Below are 21,068 nucleotides of genomic sequence, written 5' to 3'. Positions count from 1 at the left end.
GCTCCCAATTCTAATCCCCAGTGTATTCTGGGGGATGTAGTCCTGTATTCTAATCAAGGACTACAATTATATATATATATATATATATATATATATATATATATATATATATATATATATATATATATATATATATATATATATTATTATTATTATTATTATTTATTTATTTATTTATTTATTTCTTAGCAGACGCCCTTACCCAGGGCGACTTACAGTCAAAAAAAAAATTACATTTCAGGAATCACAGTACAAGTATTAATACAATATATACGGAAGATCCCTGCTTCTTTCTTTCTTTCTTTCTTTCTTCTTCACAGAGTTATTACAATATTATTCAGTCCTATCAGTCTTCTATCAGACTTCTATCAAAAGATAATTAGTGGAGTGTGACATTACCAGGAATGATAAGAACCTGAATTGATTTTAAAAATCCAGTGATATAATATTGCAAAGTCCTAATAAAATAGATTTTAAAAACTTTTTTTTTAAATTTCATTTAAATGCATAACTTATGAAAACACCAAGTAGGCTAAATGTTTGAATGAGCAAGACAGGTAGAATGGTTCCTTTTTCTAGGAAAGCAACACAACTGGGGATAGGGAGTTTGTTGCTGGAAAACTTCACTCTGGCTACTTGCTCACTAAATATCTTGGTATCCATGAATACATAATTGTCTCCATTAAAAAAGAAAATAGTGTGAAAGTAGTTATCCAGCAACAAACTCCAAACTCCCCATCCCCAGCTGTGCTGCTTTCCTAGAAAAAGGAGAACATTTCAGGGGACCATTCTACTTGTGAGATGTCTTGCTTATTAAAATATCTAGCATGCTAAAGAGGAGATGATTATCTATTCAGAGATACCAGGGTGTTTAGCAAGTAAAGGGTGTGAGTGAGGAAAAATGGGCAATGCAATCCCTAGCCCTAGTCTTGCAAAATTTCTGGAGAGATGGCAAGGGGAGATGGAAGTTTAACTAGGGCTTGAAACAAAAGCGTGGTGGTGGTATTTCAGAGGGTATAACCTGTTCCTTATCTCCCAGTCTCAGCTTTTCCGTACACACAAAACATCAAACACGCACACACATCACTCACCCTGCATAGCTGCTGCAGGAAATGTCACAGCAGCTGAGATATAGCCAGCCGCTGGACTGATAACACTGGCTTATTTATTACATGTGTGTGTTCAGAAATATAAATATTTCTTAAAAGGGCAAATCTAAGTCTTGCTTTTTTTTACTGATCTTTTTTTCTTGCTTACAATCATTCTGATTGCAATTATTAGGAGTTTGTCAATAATCTAGAAATATGCCAGTTTTTGTTATGGAACTGAACATATTATTATGATATATTTATTTGGCAGATGCCTTTATCCCAGGCGACTCACACAGGTGTTACAGGGCAGCGCAGGGTTACAATGCAAGCTTCATATTTAAACACATGTAGTTTAAAGTAAGTGCAAATAATAACACTACTAGAATACAATATGAACTATGATGCAACAAGTTAGGATTACAGCGAGTTATAGCTACAGTGACATGTTAGCAGTGCAATAGTACATTAGCTGAGGATCCAGTAATGTGGTGCTGAGGTCAGGCAAGTCCAGTGCATAGTAGGAGGATGTGACAGAAAGTGAATATCCTAGTCAACAATCTCCCTCCCGACCTGTGAGGGCGCTGTATAACAGGAACAGGGTGCCTCATACTAGATGGTCTGGCAGTTCATTCCAGGGTCATTCAGAAGCCAGCCATCCAGGAAGGGGGCGGAGTCACAACGCCCGAAGTCCTCGCCCTAACGCTGTACGTGATGTGTCAGTCATGGATTGGAGGAGACGTGACTGAACTAGCTATCGCAGGGTGCGTGGCTAAGGGTATAACAGGGGGTGTGACGATGTAATCTGTTCCTTTTGATGTGGTTACTGAAAGGACCCGTTAAGGAAACGGAAGTAATTAATTATCGTGAGTGTTTCGTGTTTTGTTTGTTTGATGTGCTAACTATTTGTCATTTGTGTTTGTTACACGGCTAAGCACTAGCCGGGAGCTGTCGCTACATGCCAGCACTAAACCCAGATTACACTACAGCACTGATTCACAAACTGTTTGTCTTTCACCACACCTGCACAAGAGCACTCACTATCTGAAGAAGTGACCATGTCTGTGTTGTGCGTTAGTTATTAGTGTCTTATTGTTTCGGCCGTGCTTATTATTTAAGTGTTGTTGACACACAACCCAGCCAAATAGAGGAGCAGTTTTATTGAACTTTCACTGTCTTGTGTGTGTTATTCCTGAACACTGCACCAACTACACCTGCGCACTGCAAACCACTTTGCCACAGAGGGGTAGAGCAAGAGATCTACAAGCACAGTCTAAACATTTATTACTAGGTATGGCTTTACTACAATTGTGTCGATTATTTAAAAAAAAAATCATTATGCAGTCGACTTAGGGAAGGAGACACTTCTTCACACAGAGTGGTGAGGTGTATGGAATGGGTTACCTTGTAATGTTGCAATTACACTACAAACTTTGCTTTAAATTAAGAACAGCTACATCACAATCATAGCCAAACAAGCTAGATATCACATACTGTATATGTTTAAGAGGAGGCCATTATCTAGTCAGGGATACAAAGATATGTAGTGAGCAAGTCGTCAGAGTGAATTTATCTGGCAACAAACTCCCCATCCCCAGTTGTGCTGCTTTCTTAGAAAAAGGAGACGATTTCAGGGTGCCATTCTACTTGTGAGATGCTAATTAAAATACTTAGCTATTTTTAAAGGCAAGACGATTATCTATTCAGAGGTATTTAGCAACGAAAGGGTCTCAGTAAAGAAAAATGGCAATGCAATCCCAAGCCCTAGTCTTGCTGAAAATAATTTATTGTTTCCAAACTTTTCAACACTACTGTAAATAAACTAGACTGTAGATAGGGCGCAGTCAGTGTGTACTGTAGACAGATGCACACGATTTATACAATCTCAGCGATGTAGAGTCATTTATCAGACGCTATCACCCAGGTCCCTGTGTCTCTGTTATCTCTCTATCCAGCCAGTCCCCAGCTCCCCTATAGCGCAGGACTGATAAGATCAGCCTTTCACAAATCAGATAGATCAGGCCAACTGCGAAGACAACAGCCAAGATTAATTGGCAACAAGCCTTCAAACGCTGAAACGCTGACTGTGTATGTAAAGTGTACACGTTTTATTTGCTGATTTTATAATCTATTTGTAATGGTTCGTTTGAGACATCTAAAGTATAGGAAACCAAGTCAAGTAGACGAATGGTTCGGGTAGCGCAAGGGTGGCCAATTGCGGACAATTGATGGTAACACTTTACATTAAGTGTCTCAAATGACTGTGTATTTACATAGTAGTTGTTTAGTACAAGCATGTGTACTTGCATCTAATTGCAATGTTATTATGCATAGTTACAATGTACTTAACATTTTTGCATGATATAACCATAACTCTAAACATCACCCTTTTCTGATACAATTGTGTACTTGCATATGCCGAGCAAAAAGATGCACGTGTTAAGTACATTGTAACAGTGCATAATAATGCTGTAATAAGGTGTAGATACACATGTAACTGCTATGCAAATACAGTGATTAGAGACACTTAATGTAAAGCGTTACCCAATTAATAATAATGTGTTTTAAATCTGTATTTGAATTGGTTACTTGATTCATTAACTACAGCTTGATATTTTGCAACGCTGTTTAAACTGCTGCATTTTCTACATTTTATGTCATGGAAAGTTAGTGATCTTTTTTTAATGAGACTGCAATGCAAATACATTCTTTTGCTAAGCACACATATCTCTTTGAATAATATCTGACATCTGAGCATATCTGGAACACCAGAGTGTAACCATTAACCTGTCCCCCTGCAACACTAGTGGATGTCAAACATACCCCATGTGGTATTTCTTGCTCGTGTATTTGATATGTCCTAAACTAGTCTTTAAGTGCACCGAAGTCAACGCGAACAAGAGCAAAATAAAAAGCTTGTTTTAAAATTGTTGGTAAATGTATGTGTGACAGTCTTCATTTGAGCACCATTATATTCAAATCACGTGACAATGTGACTTTTCAAATACATGTAAGGAAACGATTCAGTATCATCGGCCAATCAGCTTCCAGCTCTAGCGGGCTTCTGTCAGACAGAGGAGGCTGTGTGGTCCAGTGGTTAAAGAAAAGGGCTTATAACCAGGAGGTCCCCGGTTCAAATCCCACCTCAGCCACTGACTCATTGTGTGACCCTGAGCAAGTCACTTCACCTCCTTGTGCTCCGCCTTTCGGGTGAGACGTTATTGTAAGTGACTCTGCAGCTGATGCATAGTTCACACACCCTAGTCTCTATAAGTCGCCTTGGATAGAGGCGTCTGCTAAATAAACAAATAATAATAATAATAAGATGCCTCGCTGGCATGTCACAGCATCAACTGTGAATCAAACTTAAAACCTGCCCTAGCAAATGCTGGCTTTTTCATTTTGACTACTGAAAGCTCAGTTCACATCTATTGGACAGCGGATACTAAAACAAAGACACAATTGGTCCAAATGTATTTTATTATCCACCTAAATAGTGGTTTGCTAGTAGTTGATTAATCAAGGTCAGGTCTTAAAGGATCCCAGTGATTCACCGAAAACAACATGGCTAGGTAACCCATACCATCCCCGCACCACCCTCTGTTTAATGACATAGACAGAGAACAGGAGTTTGCAGTGTTCAAACGTGATTTAAAAGGAAGGAAGAAGGCAAGTAGTCCCGGTACTTAGGATTCTCCAGACAAGCTTGGTTAAGGCAGAAAAAATGACTACATTTCGGAGCAACAGATCCCACTGGGAATGACTGCAAACAATGTAACATTGCAAGGGAAATCTGAAGTCCCTGACTCTTCAATAATGAGATCCCAACGGAATGTTTCGAAGTTCTTTGTAAAGCACTGACCTGTGTATTAAAGCAAGGAAAGCAGAACATGTTGGTAAATCGCAATGCTACACAGTCACCTGTGTGCAAAAGCCGGGATCGAATGAGCAAAAATCTCTGTTCTTTGTGTGCATCGTGTTTCTAATTTGGACTTTCATTATCATTCTAGGGATGTGCAGGTCAATCAAGCGTGGTACCTTTGCCCAGCCCAGCTGGTGAAGGCACTGCCAGGGCACCAGACGGACAGTCTAGCAGGCCACAAAGAAACTGCTACTGTCAATGCAATAGTGTGCCAATTTAAAAAGCTTGAAATCTCATTTAATTTTTTTCTAGATTCCCCTGTTTTATGGTATGGGTTCTGTTGCTTCAATATTAATTTTTTCCCCCCTAAATCTACCGTTACCTGGTTTTGTACGGAGAATCCTAACTGCCCGGACTAAATTGCCTCTTTCTATTCAAATCATGTGACAATGTAACTGCCAGCCCCACCTCCTGTACGGTCTCTGTCTATATTGAGAAGGTGGTTGAAAAGTCATGTGATTTGAATGGAGTGAAGGAAGGATGTTTAGGACGAGAGACGAATAGTACACTATTTAATTAATTTCCATGCGGGTAAAATGTAATTTAGAAGTAGGACATCATTACAGACAGCTATGGCCAAACGTTTTGCATCACCCTGCAGAATAAGCTAATTTTGCTTTATAAAGTCGAATGAAACCTTCTGAATAATGTAACATACTAAATTACATACCGCTTCGTAGTTTTCCATATACTTCATGAAAAACTGACATTTCGAAATCTAACATGACATACTGTACTACTAATATGGCTTCCGGTAGACTTTTCAATCAATCAATCAATATTTATTTTCTATAGCGCCTTTCATAGTAGACCACCATCACAAAGCGCTTTACAAGACAGTGAGGAACAATGCATACACATATACAAATACATTACAAACAGGAATAATACATTAAATACAAGGCTAGGATGTGAATTCCAAACATTATGGATGCGTGTGTCAAACCTGAAATAGCAGTTTAGACGGCAGCTAATAACAGATATCAGGCTTAAAGAGCATTGAAAGCAAGAACAAGCGGGTCTTGAGAGTTGATTTGAAGCGAGCGAGCACTGGCATTTTGCAATATCATTTAGTAGTTTCTTCCATTACATGATGTTAAATAAAAGATCAAAATTATGTTCACATAGTGTTTTTTTTGTCTCAATCCTAAAATTCTAGGTGATGAAAAACCTTTGGCCCGAGCTGTATATATTTCGTTCTTCTTTGCATTCACTCCTATTGTTTCATCTCAGTGAATCGGGATGATGAGCTGTCTTTCTTGAAGACCCTCTACCTTGCTCATGTATTACTTATAAACTGTTAACAGTTCTGTTGAATGTAAGAAGCCCTAACAAGGTATTTTCTGTGTAATACATTAAGTACAACTCAGAATTAACCTTACATTTAAATATTCACTATCCTACAAACGGATTCCTTTTACCTAGCTTTCTGAGATCTGAGCATATCATAATCCAGGAACTGCTTTTAAAAAACGACACAGCTGTATCTAAATATTTATTGTATTATGTAATTAGAGATTAGAAATTAGAATTTTAGGATTGAGATATAATTAAAAAAACTACATGAACATAATTTAGATCTTTTATTTAACATCACGTAATCAAAGAAACTACAAAATGATATTTCAAAAGTCTATAACAGTAGCACAGTGTTAGATTTCGAAATGTCCCATTTTTCAACTTGTCAGTTTCTCGTTATAATGTGGAAAACTACAAAGCGGTGTGTAATTCAATACATTAACGTAACATTATTCAGCAGCTTTCATTCGACTTTATGAAGAGAAATGAGTTCATTCTATGTTGGGCGATGCAAAACTTTTGGCCAGACCTGTATTATAAGTCAGTAAGCCGGATTAGCGGTCTGACTGAAAGCCTGTTAGTAACTAATTGATCTAAAAAAAATGTCAGGTCTTAAAGGATCTCAGTGATTCAGCATCAATAACTAGGTAACCCATTCCATACCCTCCCCACTCTCAGTCTCCTACCCAACTGTGTCCTCTGGTCCTGGTTTCAGTGCTTAGTTCAGAACTTAGTTCACCCTCCCCAATTATTTTATGTTCCCGGCTACACAGCCTTAACATAAGACTAGTCTTTATATAACCCCCCCTTAGACTCTGATTTAAAGAATAAAGAAAACATGGGCCAAAAAAAATTAATGATTTAACCATGCAGCTCTTAAAAACATATAAACGCATTGCAAACGAGCCAGGTCCCCCCCCCCCCCCCCCCCCCTCTAATCTCTTAAAATGAAATCCATGTTCGCTACACTGACCAGAGAGCTACAATGCATCATTAGGCAGCCAGTTTGCTTTACACATTAGGCAGATGTCTGCAGTATCCAAAATGCACAATCCATTCCCTTTAGAAAATCCATCTCCAAGAAAACTGGTCCCCATACCTTTACACCATTAGAGAACACACACTTCTTTTTTTTCATAACCTTCACACTTTTCTGCTTTTAGTTTGAAAAATGCTATTGGCATTATAATCCACCCTTAAAAAAAAACACAAGCAGAACCATTACCAGTAAAGGCAATGGTTTTGAAACGAGAGCTGTTAATAGTTAAAGTATACATGTTAACCAATCAGATCTATGCAAATATAGGTTCAATAGGTGTATGCAAACTGTTAGAATGAACTATCATTTTCCAACAGGGGTGTGGTGATACACTGATGTCACGATACAATATCGCGATATGCAGGTTGCGATCTGATATGTATCACGATACATGTGATGGTCCTTATGGGCTAGTTCTTTGATAATAAGATTAAATGATCATTTAATTAATGAGGGACCGTTTTGTTTAACGAGCTAAGGAGCGTATGCATTCATACCAACTGTGTATAAAAACACTTAATTCAAGAACAGTCTGATGAACTGCAGCGAGCTCTGTGATGCTTTTAGTCTTGTATCACGATCTCTATTACGATATATCATGTAAAGCAATACAGAATGGGTTGATACACCCCTAGTTTTCATTATGTTGCATCGAAGTTTCAGAACATTTGACAGCATGCTGGTTTGATGGAGAGGTCTTTTAACAGATAAGGGGGCAGATGGTGGCCTTAATACTGAATACAGGGGTGGCCTTAATTCTGACTTCATTGTGGCTCAATAGGAGCAAACCAGGAAAGTGGACTTATTTACCAAGTGGTCTTTAGACAGAAGTTCCTAAATTCTTGTCTAACCCAGGGACAGCAGGACAGCTGCCCCCACAAGCAGTGTGGAGTAGTGGTTAGGGCTCTGGATCCCTGACCGGAGGGTCGTGGGTTCAATCCCTGGTGGGCAACACTGCTGCTGTACCCTTGAGCAAGGTACTTTACCTAGATTGCTCCAGTAAAAACCCAACTGTATAAATGGGTAACTGTATGTAAAAATAATGTGATATCTTGTAACAATTGTAAGTCGCCCTGGATAAGGGCATCTGCTAAGAAATAAATAATAATAATGTTTCAGGAAGCAGTAGAAAGTTATTGAGTTGCACACAAGCCATCCATCGCTTTTAACTGTCTCACACTCCTCAATGACCACTTCAGCTTCAATACCTAAAACAGGCTTCATGCTTGACTGGAGTCTATAAAATTATAAATGGTATAGATCAGGGGTTAATTGGTGCCACATCGACCCGGATCAGAGAGAGCACTGCAAGGGTCTGTATAACGGCAGCGAGGAAACAGACCTCCGCTTTCTACACTGTAAACCCCAAAGTAAATAAATGACATCAAGTTACATTAACTTAAAAATTCAAATGTTATTCATGACACTAAGTAACTACTATGTACGTACACTGTAATGAGAGACACATCATGTAAACTGTTCCCGCTTTGTTAATACTGTGGCAGAGTAGGGGGAGGAGAGAGGAAGAATGTAGTCCAGTGGTGTGAGAGAGGACTACATCTCCCAGAATGCCTTGGGTTTTGTAATTAAAGCCAGAATGATTGGCAGCTGTCTGTATTTAGGCAGGCAGGTATATAAAAGCAGGTCGAAATGTTTGTTGTCTGTCTGTGTGAAGGCAAAGGCAGGTGTGGAGCAGGTCTGTGGATAACCTGTGTGGGCAAAAAGATACTCCCGCGACCACATATAGCAAAGATTCTGTTGGCGAGGTTCTGATCTACAGATACGCCATTTTAATGCATTGTGCAAACTCAACACAAACCTAAAGGTCGCACTGCAACATCAATTTCAGATTGGAATGGCCTGCGTGTGATCTTAAGGTCAATCAATTGCTTTTCCTCCTTTGTCCAGATTGATTTGCTACTCTTTCACAGTACACAGCCTGTATTAGCTTGAAGAAAGACAGAAAGTTTCAACCACTTTCAGAGCATATAACAGCCTCTCTTTCTCTGCTCCACCAGCACACAGCAGAGGGAGGCTGTTCAAAGAGTATAAGAGCCTCCCTTTCTCTTTCTCTGCTCCACCAGCACACAGCAGAGGGAGGCTGTTCAAAGAGTATAAGAGCCTCCCTTTCTCTTTCTCTGCTCCACCAGCACAGGGGGAGGCTGTTCAGAGAGTATAAGAGCCTCCCTTTCTCTTTCTCTGCTCCACCAGCACAGGGGGAGGCTGTTCAGAGAGTATAAGAGCCTCCCTTTCTCTTTCTCTGCTCAACCAACACTGAGGGAGGCTGTTCAGAGAATATAAGAGCCTCCCTTTCTCTTTCTCTGCTTTACCAGCACAGAGGGAGGATGTTCAGAGAATATAAGAGCCTCCCTTTCTCTTTCTCTGCTTTACCAGCACAGAGGGAGGCAGTTCAGAGAATATAAGAGCCTCCCTTTCTCCTTCTCTGCTTTACCAGCACAGAGGGAAGCTGTTCAGAGAATATAAGAGCCTCCCTTTCTCTTTCTCTGCTTTACCAGCACAGAGGGAGGATGTTCAGAGAATATAAGAGCCTCCCTTTCTCTTTCTCTGCTTTACCAGCACAGATGGAGGATGTTCAGAGAGTATAAGAGCCTCCCTTTCTCTTTCTCTGCTTTACCAGGACAGAGGGAAGCTGTTCAGAGAATATAAGAGCCTCCCTTTCTCTTTCTCTGCTTTACCAGCACAGAGGGAGGATGTTCAGAGAATATAAGAGCCTCCCTTTCTCTTTATTTGCTCCACCAGCACAGATTGTAAGAACCTCTATTTCTCCTTCTCTGCAAGCATTAACATTTACATTTGAAGCTAAAGTCCAGCACAGTAACTTTGCAAAGTAATTTAGCAGCTTTCCCATGGTTATGTGATTTAGTTTCCCCTGGTTTGCCATCTTTATTAATATGCTTTACCATACCTCTCTGGGCTTTACAGTGCTTGCCTATGCTCGCTAGTACTTTATAACACTTTGCTATTCTTTTACTATGGGAAACGTGTAGGCAAACTTTTTTTTTTTAGGGTTATAAGGATTATTTGCTAGACCTAAAATAATATTGAAAAATGATTTTAAAAATACTATGATGAACAGCATCGCCGGTATTATCTTGATAAAATTGCTGTGTAAATGCTACAAAAATGCACAGCTCAGGAAAAACCAGACCGACTCCACAGCGATTGCCTGGGTGGTAATAAATTATGAATTCATGAGAGGATGCCAATAGCATCCCGCTGTTTCAAAACATGTTCAGGAGAAAATTGCGGTTAGTAGAATGCTGAGGAAAACTGTGAAGAAACAGCGAATCATCATTATTATAATTAACTGTTTTGTTTTGTGGGGTATTTATTCAGGGTTTTTTTACAGCTGCGGGGGTCTCTGACTATCTGTCTGTCAGTCTGTCTGTCACTATTACATTGTTGTATACATAACTAGAGAACTGCTTAAATGGTAACACACAATTACAATGTTAGTATGCATAGTTGCTAAGTACTTAATGTGTACATCTAAACCTAACTCTAATCCTTTTCTGATACAATTGTGTACTTACATATAATCGAGCAAAAGGCTTTACATTGCTGCTATGCATAATACCATTGTCAATATAAGTAGAAACGTCTTTACTAAGCGAGTGCTATGTAAACACACAGTAATTAGAGACACTTAAGCCACACTGGGCAGCAGTGTGGATTAGTGGTTAGGGGCTCTGGATTCTTGACTGGAGGGTCCTGGGTTCAATCCCAGGTGGGGGACACTGCTGCTGTACCCTTGAGCAAGGTACTTTACCTAGATTGCTCCAGTAAAAACCCAACTGTATAAATGGGTAATTGTATGTAAAAATAATGCGATATCTTGTAACAATTGTAAGTCGCCCTGGATAAGGGTGTAAGCTAAGAAATAAATAATAAATAATGTAAAGTATTACCAACAAAGTTATTGAGAGTATCAGTCCGGTGTCTGCTTGTCTCTTCACTTATCTGTTCTGTGCATACTGTTGATAGGTCTCATGGTCATCGATGTTTTCATCACACTGATGGCTCTGATTTTGAATTTACAGCATGATATGGGGGGGGGGGGGGTGTTACTGGTGTACCTCTACAGACAGTGAGAGTAGGCGGGGCTGGCAAAGTTAAAAGGTCACATTGTCACATGATTTGAATGAGGAAGGCTGTTCAGTCCTGGCAGTGAGGATTCTCCAGATAAGCTCAACAGCAGGTCAAAACTAGGTAAAGGAAGATTTAGACACAATGCAATAATTCAACATTTTTGAATCGCAAAACAAATTCAAATGGAGTTTTCATCAAGCGCGTGGACAGCACTGAGCTACACGAGACTCCAAAGAGGGAGATAAATCGATCAATACGAATTACATTTAGGTTTGCAAAATAAATCAATTATCGATGAATACATTCATAGTAAGATCACCATATTCTACTCAACCCACTGTAGCTACCTTTGTGCCAGCCTGGATATTGAACATTCTCCAGTCCTTCCCTTGAGTACAGACCGAACAAAGAAAGCTACCAACTGCAAGAACACTCCAGCAAGGTACAGAGAAAGGGGGTTGCCATGGAGACCAGGCAGTTGTCACGCTGATGTACAGGGAAGCATGCCTCTTCATACTAAGAACAGGCCAAGCTGTTACCGCTCATTAGCATGGCACGACTACTTATCCTTCTCTCCAAGCTCGCCGCGAAGGGCATTTCTGTAACCTTTGCAGTGCCTTAAGACGAGATGCCCAGCATGCACGTGGCTCAACCTCTCTGCCACTGACAAGAGTTTTTGCACCTGGGCTGCATAATTAAATAAACCACAAAATCTTGAGAGATCTTGGGAGATGCCATAGCAAATTGGGAGAGGCACAGCTTGTAGATCAACAAGCTCTGAACAAACATGTTTTATATTCTTTGTACTCATTGATGATGTTTGCTGTCATTCAGGGCAGTGCTGGGTTGATCCAGCATGAAGCGTTTATATTGTCTTAAACGTGGCTTTGAGCTGGACAACACAAAGTGTTGGGACTACCAGCCTTCCTTATTCCATTCAAACCATGTGACAAAATGACCTTTCAACTCTGCCAGCCCCGCCAACTCATATATAGGTCAGAAGGCTGTTCAGTCCCGGCATTTAGGATTCTTCAGACAAGCTCAAAGCCAGGTACAGGCAGATTTAGAAGAACATGATAAGAACTCAATATTGGAGGAGCAACAGAACCCAGAACTGCTCCAAACCCCACGAAATATTGAATGGAAAACAAATAATTAAAATGACTTGAGAAACCTAACAGGAAGTGCAGCCCTAATAAACATAGAAACAAGGCATCTATCTTGCAGTGCAGTTTGCTAGGTTTCATATTCGTAAGCGACTGGGGATTTGACGGTGCGGTTTCTGAAACGGACCACACTTTTATAAACTCTCCATATGCTGCAGGTTCCTTTTTTCCTGTGCAATTTATTACTGCACCAGTTTCACATAGATAATACCAATCGATTCTACGTTTGTAAAATGCTTAAAAATTTAAATAGAACCGCCCCATGGCATATCATGCCCTCTCTCCCTATCAAATCTGTTTCAATATAGTATCTAAGATGTTTAATTGACAAGTATCAATAATATATAGAAATTACAAATTAGAGACTGAACTGATCCCTCCCTCACCCCCCTAAGAGAAAGGATGCTCTCTCCATTCCAAGGCAGGCTTGAGGCATGGAGACTGAACTGCTCCCTCCCTCCCTCACCCCCTAAGAGAAAGGGTGCTCCCTCCAGTCCAGGGCAGGCTTGAGACATGGAGACTGAACTGCTCCCTCCCTCCCTCACCCCCTAAGAGAAAGGGTGCTCCCTCCAGTCCAGGGCAGGCTTGAGACATGGAGACTGAACTGCTCCCTCCCTCCCTCATCCCCTAAGAGAAAGGGTGCTCCCTCCAGTCCAGGGCAGGCTTGAGACATGGAGACTGAACTGCTCCCTCCCTCCTTCATCCCCTAAGAGAAAGGGTGCTCCCTCCAGTCCAGGGCGGGCTTGAGACATGGAGACTGAACTGCTCCCTCCCTCCTCACCCCCTAAGAGAAAGGGTGCTCCCTCCAGTTCATATAGGCTTTTATTAAATACAATTAGATAATTACCAGACTATATATATATATATATATATATATATATATATATATATATATATATATATATATATATAGTCTGGTAATTATCTAATTATATATATATATATATATATATATATATATATATATATATATATATATATATATATATATATATATATATATACTACATTTACCATACTCCAAGCAAACTACATATTCTTAAGCTTTTTCCACTATGTCCTTGACATGACAGGACACATTATTATAGAAGATTATAAATCATGCAGGAGAAATCAATCACAGATATGTCAATATTCTAGTATTTCTTATCCCATGTGCAGATCCTGTCCATGTACCACTACAGAACACTTTGAATGTTAAAATACCCTTATTTTATGTTTAACAGCATTTCAAGAGAAAGATTGTTGTGATTTTGAATAAGTTAATGCATTGTGTGTCGTTATCTGAAGAGTCATTTTGCACAGTTTTTGCCAAAATGGCAAGAGATTAAATCTAATATATTAAGAGAGACACACAACTTAATAACTTAAAGAGTCCGTACGGCACAAACAAATTAAAAAAATAGAATCTTTAAAAAGTCAGCTACCCACAGCATTTAGAAAATGAGAACAAATGTTTCTTACCTTCCACCGAATGCTCTTCTGTTCAGACAAGAGAGAAAAAAAAGAGAGAAAAAAGTTAATTATAAATGTATTTAAACAAATGATATTACCCCTCACCAAGAATATGTACATTCCAGCCATTCCCAAGATATTTCTTTTTAGTTCAGCATGGGATAAAGAAATTATTGGTCTGTATCCATGACAACGAAGATGACATCATAAGTTACATCACAATTGGAACAAAATGATTCCAGAATTCTTTTGCACTTCCTTTTGCTGCACAGGTCTCAGATGTGCAGTTGTGAAAGAAACCAGGCAAGGCATAGAGACTGAACCGCTCCCTAATCAGGGTAATACACTGGGAAAGTAATAGGATACCAGTGCAAACAAACATTTCTTTAATTTATTTGCTCACTCAATTTTCCCAAATTTGCAGATAAATAAAATGCCTAATAGCATGCCTCATCAAGATGGTATAATTCATTATAACAACATATTTGCTTATGAAATTAATCATGGCAGTGCAAGCTGGCCATTAATACAGTATCTTGCAAAGTGTTCAATGTATGCTTTGGCTCAGAGTCTGGGATATGAAATGTTCTTTGTTAAAAATTAAACAAAAAAAAAGTGCTTTCCTTTCTCAGTTGACAGTTGCTCCATACATATGAGATAGGCACTGTAAAACCCTTAATATTCAGAAGTATTCCACTTGTATAATGTATAAATACATGAGCACTGTAGTGCCAAACTTGTCTTGGCATTTAATAAACAAAATCTAAAAAACACAGAATGTTTTATTCAGTTAAGAGATTTAAAAGCAATACTGAGCAAATAGCTAGGAATTACATTTTAGTGTTTTTGTGTTAGCTGACACTAACCTGTTCTGAACCCCATTCTCTATGCTGTTCCAGTGATACCCTCCCCTCCCTCTGCATGCAGGTCTCAGTGTGAAGAATGGGTAGTAAAGCAGTGCTGTTCCAGTGATACCCTCTCCTCCCTCTGCAAGCAGTTCTCAGCGTGGAGAATGGGTAGCAAAGCACTGTGCTGTTCCACTCATACCCTCCCCTCCCTCTGCAAGCAGGTCTCAGTGTGGAGAATGGGTAGTAAAGCACTGTGCTGTTCTACTGATACCCTCCCCTCCCTCTGCAAGCAGGTCTTAGTGTTAAGAATGGGTAGTAAAGTACCATGCTTTTCCACTGATACCCTCCCCTCCCTCTGCAAGCAGGTTCATTCAGGTCTCAGTGTGGAGAATAGGTAGTAAAGTACCGTGCTGTTCCAATGATACCCTCCCCTCCCTCTGCAAGCAGGTTCATTCAGGTCTCAGTGTGGAGAATGGGTAGTCAAGCACTGTGCTGTTCCACTCATACCCTCCCCTCCCTCTGCAAGCAGGTTCATTCAGGTCTCAGTGTGGAGAATGGGTAGTCAAGCACTGTGCTGTTCCACTCATACCCTCCCCTCCCTCTGCAGGCAGGTTCATTCAGGTCTCAGTGTGGAGAATGGGTAGTCAAGCACTGTGCTGTTCCACTGATACCCTCCCCTCCCTCTGCAAGCAGATGTGTCTGATATTTTGAACATGGGAACGTAAGAAATGTTGGGGTAGGAGAAGAGGCCATTCGGTCCATCAAGTATCGTCCCTTCACAACGCACCATTTACCCCAAGAAGGGGATCAGAATCTAACTGTCACCTGGTGGGCTGTTCCATGCATTTACAAGCAAGTGTGTAAACGTGCATCCTAACTTCTGATATACACTTACTCAGCTTTCTAATTTCTATGCTGTGAAGTAGCAGCTTGGGTTTACACCATTAACTCAATTACATCCCGTTTTTTTTTCTAAGCCGAAGAGATTTAATTCTTTGAACCTGTCCTCATAGCTTATGCCATTAAGACCTGGGATTAGTCAAGCTGCCTTTTTCTGTACCTTCTCAAGTGCAGTAATGTCTTTTTTTTTATAGGGAGGTGATTCATGGGTCAGAAATCAGCGGGGAACATGTAACTTTTGCTCGGTTCGCCAGGAGAAATAGATTTGCCCTGATTAGCATTGGAATGTATCCAGAGCATGATCATGCTGGTGCTCTGACTGAAATGCGTGGCGATTGGGGGAACAGAAAATTAGCTTTGTACATTATTTATTTCTTAGCAGACGCCCTTATCCAGGGCGACTTACAATTGTTACAAGATATCACATTATTTTTACATACAATTACCCATTTATACAGTTGGGTTTTTACTGGAGCAATCTAGGTAAATTACCTTGCTCAAGGTAGCAGTGTCCCCCACCTGAGATTGAACCCACAATCCTCCGGTCCAGAGCCCTAACCACTACTCCATACTGCAGGGAGAGTGTGATATAGTTACCTTGTGAACTACATGGATAAAAACATCAAACCAAATGATGTACAGCTATGGCCATAAAGTTTTGCATCACCCTATAGAATTAACTAATTTAGCTTATGAAACCTGCTGAATAATGTTAGGTTAACATATTGAATTACATACCGCTTTGTAGTTTTCCATATTGAAACATTAGCCTTTTCGAAATCTAACATGAAATAATTATGGCTTCTGGTAGGCTTTTGCAATATCATTTTATAGTTTCTTTGATTACATGATGTTAAATAAAACATCTAAATTGTGTTCATGTAGCTATTTTTTTAATTATTATATGTCTTAATCCTAAAATTCAAGGCAAATTTTGGCCAGATCTGTGCGTAATTTTTAAGTAGAACCTGATCACAGCCTTGACATGGCATAGACGCCACAAGGTGCTGGAAGCTGTCTAGAGGGATCCACTCCGTCATCAATATTTCACACAATTGGTGCAGAGGATTGTCCAAGTTCATCCCAACATGCTCAGTCTAATTGCAATCCGAAGGACTGTGATGCAGAACTCTGGACTGGTGGATGGAGGCATTATCGTCTTGAAAGCAGCCATCAGAGTTCAGCATTGTTGAGTATACTTGATCCTGCTTGATCCAGCATTGTTTTACTCTTCCACATTAAATCAAGGGACCCAGGGTATACCTAGGGTGTCCCACACCAGGGCTAAACCCAAATCAGGTAGAGTCAGTTTCTAAGAAAGCGGCCAGGCCTGCAATACAGGCAATGATCATGTGTTTCATTGCAATGGTTCTTTTACAGAATCTGTTCTGATCAAAAACCTTTTAGCTGAGCGACAGGATTGCCACATTTCAGTGTCTGCATCCCCCACCTTCTTTTTGAAGAGCACTATTGAACTGATCAACTGTCCTATTTATCACTGGGTTGCTAGATTAAGCAGGGAAAAAATTAGAGATTATCATTAATCATTCTCTGCTTCGTATGTATGACTGCTAATTGTCTCCCTGTCGGGTTCTCTTCTGTTCTGTTCACTATTAGGCTCATTAACATACAGAAGAAGATGCTCAAGGTTAAAGGCAAGCTAGAACAATATATATATTGTTTAACACTGGCTTTTAAGGGACTGTAACTAAGACGACAAGCTTCCACTGGCTATAATTTAAAATGACCAGGATGAAGATGATTCTATTAACAATACAGAATAGGGCAGCAGTGTGGAGTAGTGGTTAGGGCTCTGGACTCTTGACCGGAGGGTCGTGGGTTCAATCCCAGGTGGGGGGACACTGCTGCTGTACCCTTGAGCAAGGTACTTTACCTAGATTGCTCCAGTAAAAACCCAACTGTATAAATGGGTAATTGTATGTAAAAAATAATGTGATATGTGAAATAATGTATAATGTGATATCTTGTAACAGTTGTAAGTCGCCCTGGATAAGGGCGTCAGCTAAGAAATAATAAATAAGAAATTATAATGAATAGCTCAATGAAAATTGATGACATTTAAGATCCAAGACCTACAGCTTGGGCCAAAGGTTTTGCATTCCCTCTCTATAGAATTAACCAATGTTGCTTCATAAAGTCGAATGAAACCTGCTGAATAATGTCATGTTAACATATTGAATTGCACACCACTTTGCAGTAGTCCTTATACTTAACGAAAAACTGAGAATTAAAAAATGTGACATTTCAAAATCTAACATGAAATTTTGTATCTACTACTACGGCTTCCGGTAGACTTTGCAATATCATTTTGTAGTTGCTTTGATTTACATGATGTTAATAAAAGATCTAAATTATGTTCATATAGTTTTTATTATTATTATTTTTATTATAACTCAATCCTAAAATTCTAGGTCATAGCTAAAGACCAACAAATGCGGTGTATATTAGGTAAAGTATATTAAAATGATTTATTATGTGGAATAACTTCTTAGATAGAGACAGACGGATATACAGACAGAAAGACGCCTCAATATAGCCCCACACTCTCATAGCCCCAATGCTAAATAACGTTAATACCAAATTTCATCAAAATGTAATAAACGGTTTTCTAGATATATGTGAAACTTTAGACGGTGCTGCAGCTTAGTAATATAAAAACACTTTGGCTGACATTATAAATGTCTTAGCCAGGCAAATAGATCTCAAGAGCAGCCTTTGAAATCAGTCAAAACGCTTCAAACACAGATACAAAAAAACACAATATTGGACAATCCGCCCCATTGCAATGGCTGTAAATTCAAAACTAGAGCTATCAGTACCGTATGACGAAAATGGTGATGACTGTGACATACAGAATGGAATAGAATGAGAATTTGATCATTTGAGAAGCAAAAAGCCAGATATATGCAGCTAAGCCTGGCGCAGAAATGGATTCTCACAATAACTTCTGCTAAATAATGTCACTACCAGGTTTCATTACAACTGGATGAGTGGTTCGCCAGATATATGGAACAATGTAAGTGTGACAGACAGATGGACAGAGGTAGAGATATAAGGACAGACAGACACTCTCCTGTAGCCTCGGAATCTGATAAATAAGCTGTGCTAAATAATGTCAAATCCAAGTTTCATGAGAATTAGATAAGAGATTCTGCAGCTATATGGAGAAATCTGTCAAGTGTGACATATGTATGTATGACTCTCTTCACAGGAAATTTCACCACCAGCAGGGGAGAGTACTAAAAAGCAATCTGAAGCTATTTACATCCTGGATATAGATCCCTTTTTTTTATAAGGAATGTAATATGCATTTCTTTTCGAATCGGCAAGGTTGCGGATCAGGTTTATGGAATGATGAATGCACTCTGCAGCTGTCCTGTGTGACTGGTTGAAAGGCCGTGCCCTTTTCACAGCAAAGCAATCGATAGCAGCCTATCAATACCTCCGAGCTTGCTAAGAAACTGCCGTGACCCGAGTTCTAAATAAAACCCGAAGAGACACCTTTAGACTGACTGTGTGGGAGTGTGGAGGCAGAGCCTGTATAAATATATACCCCAGTATGTTTGTGCCGTATTTCTGCAGTGTTACCATGAGGTCCCCATGGCTATGCTATGCATACATTATTATTATTATTATTATTTATTTCTTAGCAGATGCCCTTATCCAGGGCGACTTACAATTGTTACAAGATATCACATTAATTTTTAAATACAATTACCCATTTATACAGTTGGGTTTTTACTGGAGCAATCTAGGGTACCTTGCTCAAGGGTACAGCAGCAGTGTCCCCCACCTGGGATTGAACCCACGACCCTCCGGTCAAGAGTCCAGAGCCCTAACCACTACTCCACACTGCTGCCCTCCCTGTTTTATCATACGTTGATGTGCTTTACAATGCTTGCCTGTGATTACCATGCTTTCGCTAGGTTTTACATCCATTCTCGAGTTCCTAAGGGGTTAGCGGTATATGGCTCAAGAGATCTGTTGGCCTGTTCTAGTGTAAAACTGAACATGTTTGAGGGGCATTGGGTTCCAAAGACACAAATGAATGAATGAATTATTATTTGTTTATTTAGCAGACGCCTTTATCCAAGGCAACTTACAGAAACTAGGGTGTGTGAGCTATGCATCAGCTGCAGAGTCACTTACAACAACGTCTCACCCGAAGGACAGAGCACAAGGAGGTTAAGTGACTTGCTCAGGGTCACACAATGAGTCAGTGGCTGAGGTGGGATTTGAACCAGGGACCTCCTGGTTACAAGCTCTTTTCTTTAACCACTGGACCACAGAGCCTCCTGTAATGACCCTCAGCTCTGTACAATCCAGTTGTAGGTTTTGTCCTGATCTATACCTTTAACCACCCCTCCACCCCCCTCACCATTCACATCCAATCTCAATCCGACATGTTCCTCTTGGTTTCCTCGGCTTCCTTTGCCTTGAGCCACTATTTATTAATTTAAAAAACAATCTCCCAGGACAAATTGCACAGTCTGGTTTTTCTGTTTTTCCCCCTCTGAAAGATCAGCCCTTGATTATGCTACGGCCATAATGAAAACTCCACACTTGAACATGTTTATGGGGGCTAGGTATGGCCCAAGGTTTTATTTTCTCACAGTACAGACATGTCTATAAGGAATCAATCAATTCCTGTTATTGATTTGTCAAATTTCTCCTGTGTACAGATGCCATCCTGTACATTTAATCTAGAAAAACAAAATTTATTAGTTTAATAGTATTTGTTTTTGTAATTTACTGTACAGCCCTGCGGTGTGTGTGTGTGTGTGTGTGTGTGTGTGTGTGTGTGTGTGTGTGTGTGTATATGCTTGTGTCTGTATGTTTGTGTCTGTGTCTGCCTGTGTGTGTGTCTCAGTGTGTATGTGTATGAGTATAAGTGTGTGCGTGCCTCTGTGTATATGTGTGTGCGTGCCTGTGTGTCTATGTGTGTGCGTGCCTGTGTGTCTATGTGTGTGCGTGCCTGTGTGTCTATATGTGTGTGCGTGCCTGTGTGTATATGTGTGTGCGTGCCTGTGTGTCTATGTGTGTGCGTGCCTGTGTGTCTATATGTGTGTGCGTGCTTGCATGCTTGTGTGTCTCTGTGTGTGTGTTTTCCCTTGGTTTATCTGGCTCACGCTCCATCGGTTTCATTACAGGACTGTTCCCACAGTCAGCCGTCAGAGAATGTCAGTGCCTGATCTTTCAATCTTTATCCCTGCTGGGCTG

The 21,068-nt window shown here is 40.0% G+C and overlaps 1 protein-coding gene across 18 annotated transcripts in view; it reads right to left on the bottom strand.

Moving 5' to 3' along the window:
• LOC117962483 (neurexin-2-like) overlaps positions 1–21,068 on the bottom strand; it is a 431,235-nt gene that overhangs the window by 348,422 nt on the left and 61,745 nt on the right. For all 18 annotated transcript variants that reach the window (XM_059012180.1, XM_059012175.1, XM_059012177.1 and 15 more), the window contains exon 3: positions 14,089–14,106. In XM_059012180.1, the coding sequence (XP_058868163.1) occupies positions 14,089–14,106 (18 nt within the window). The remainder of the gene's footprint in view (positions 1–14,088; positions 14,107–21,068) is intronic.

Source organism: Acipenser ruthenus, chromosome 43 (genome assembly GCF_902713425.1).
Source record: "Acipenser ruthenus chromosome 43, fAciRut3.2 maternal haplotype, whole genome shotgun sequence".
NCBI classification, from domain to species: Eukaryota; Metazoa; Chordata; class Actinopteri; order Acipenseriformes; family Acipenseridae; genus Acipenser; species Acipenser ruthenus.
The sequence above is the reverse complement of the archived record's forward strand: the minus strand, read 5'-3'. Positions and strand labels throughout refer to the sequence as shown.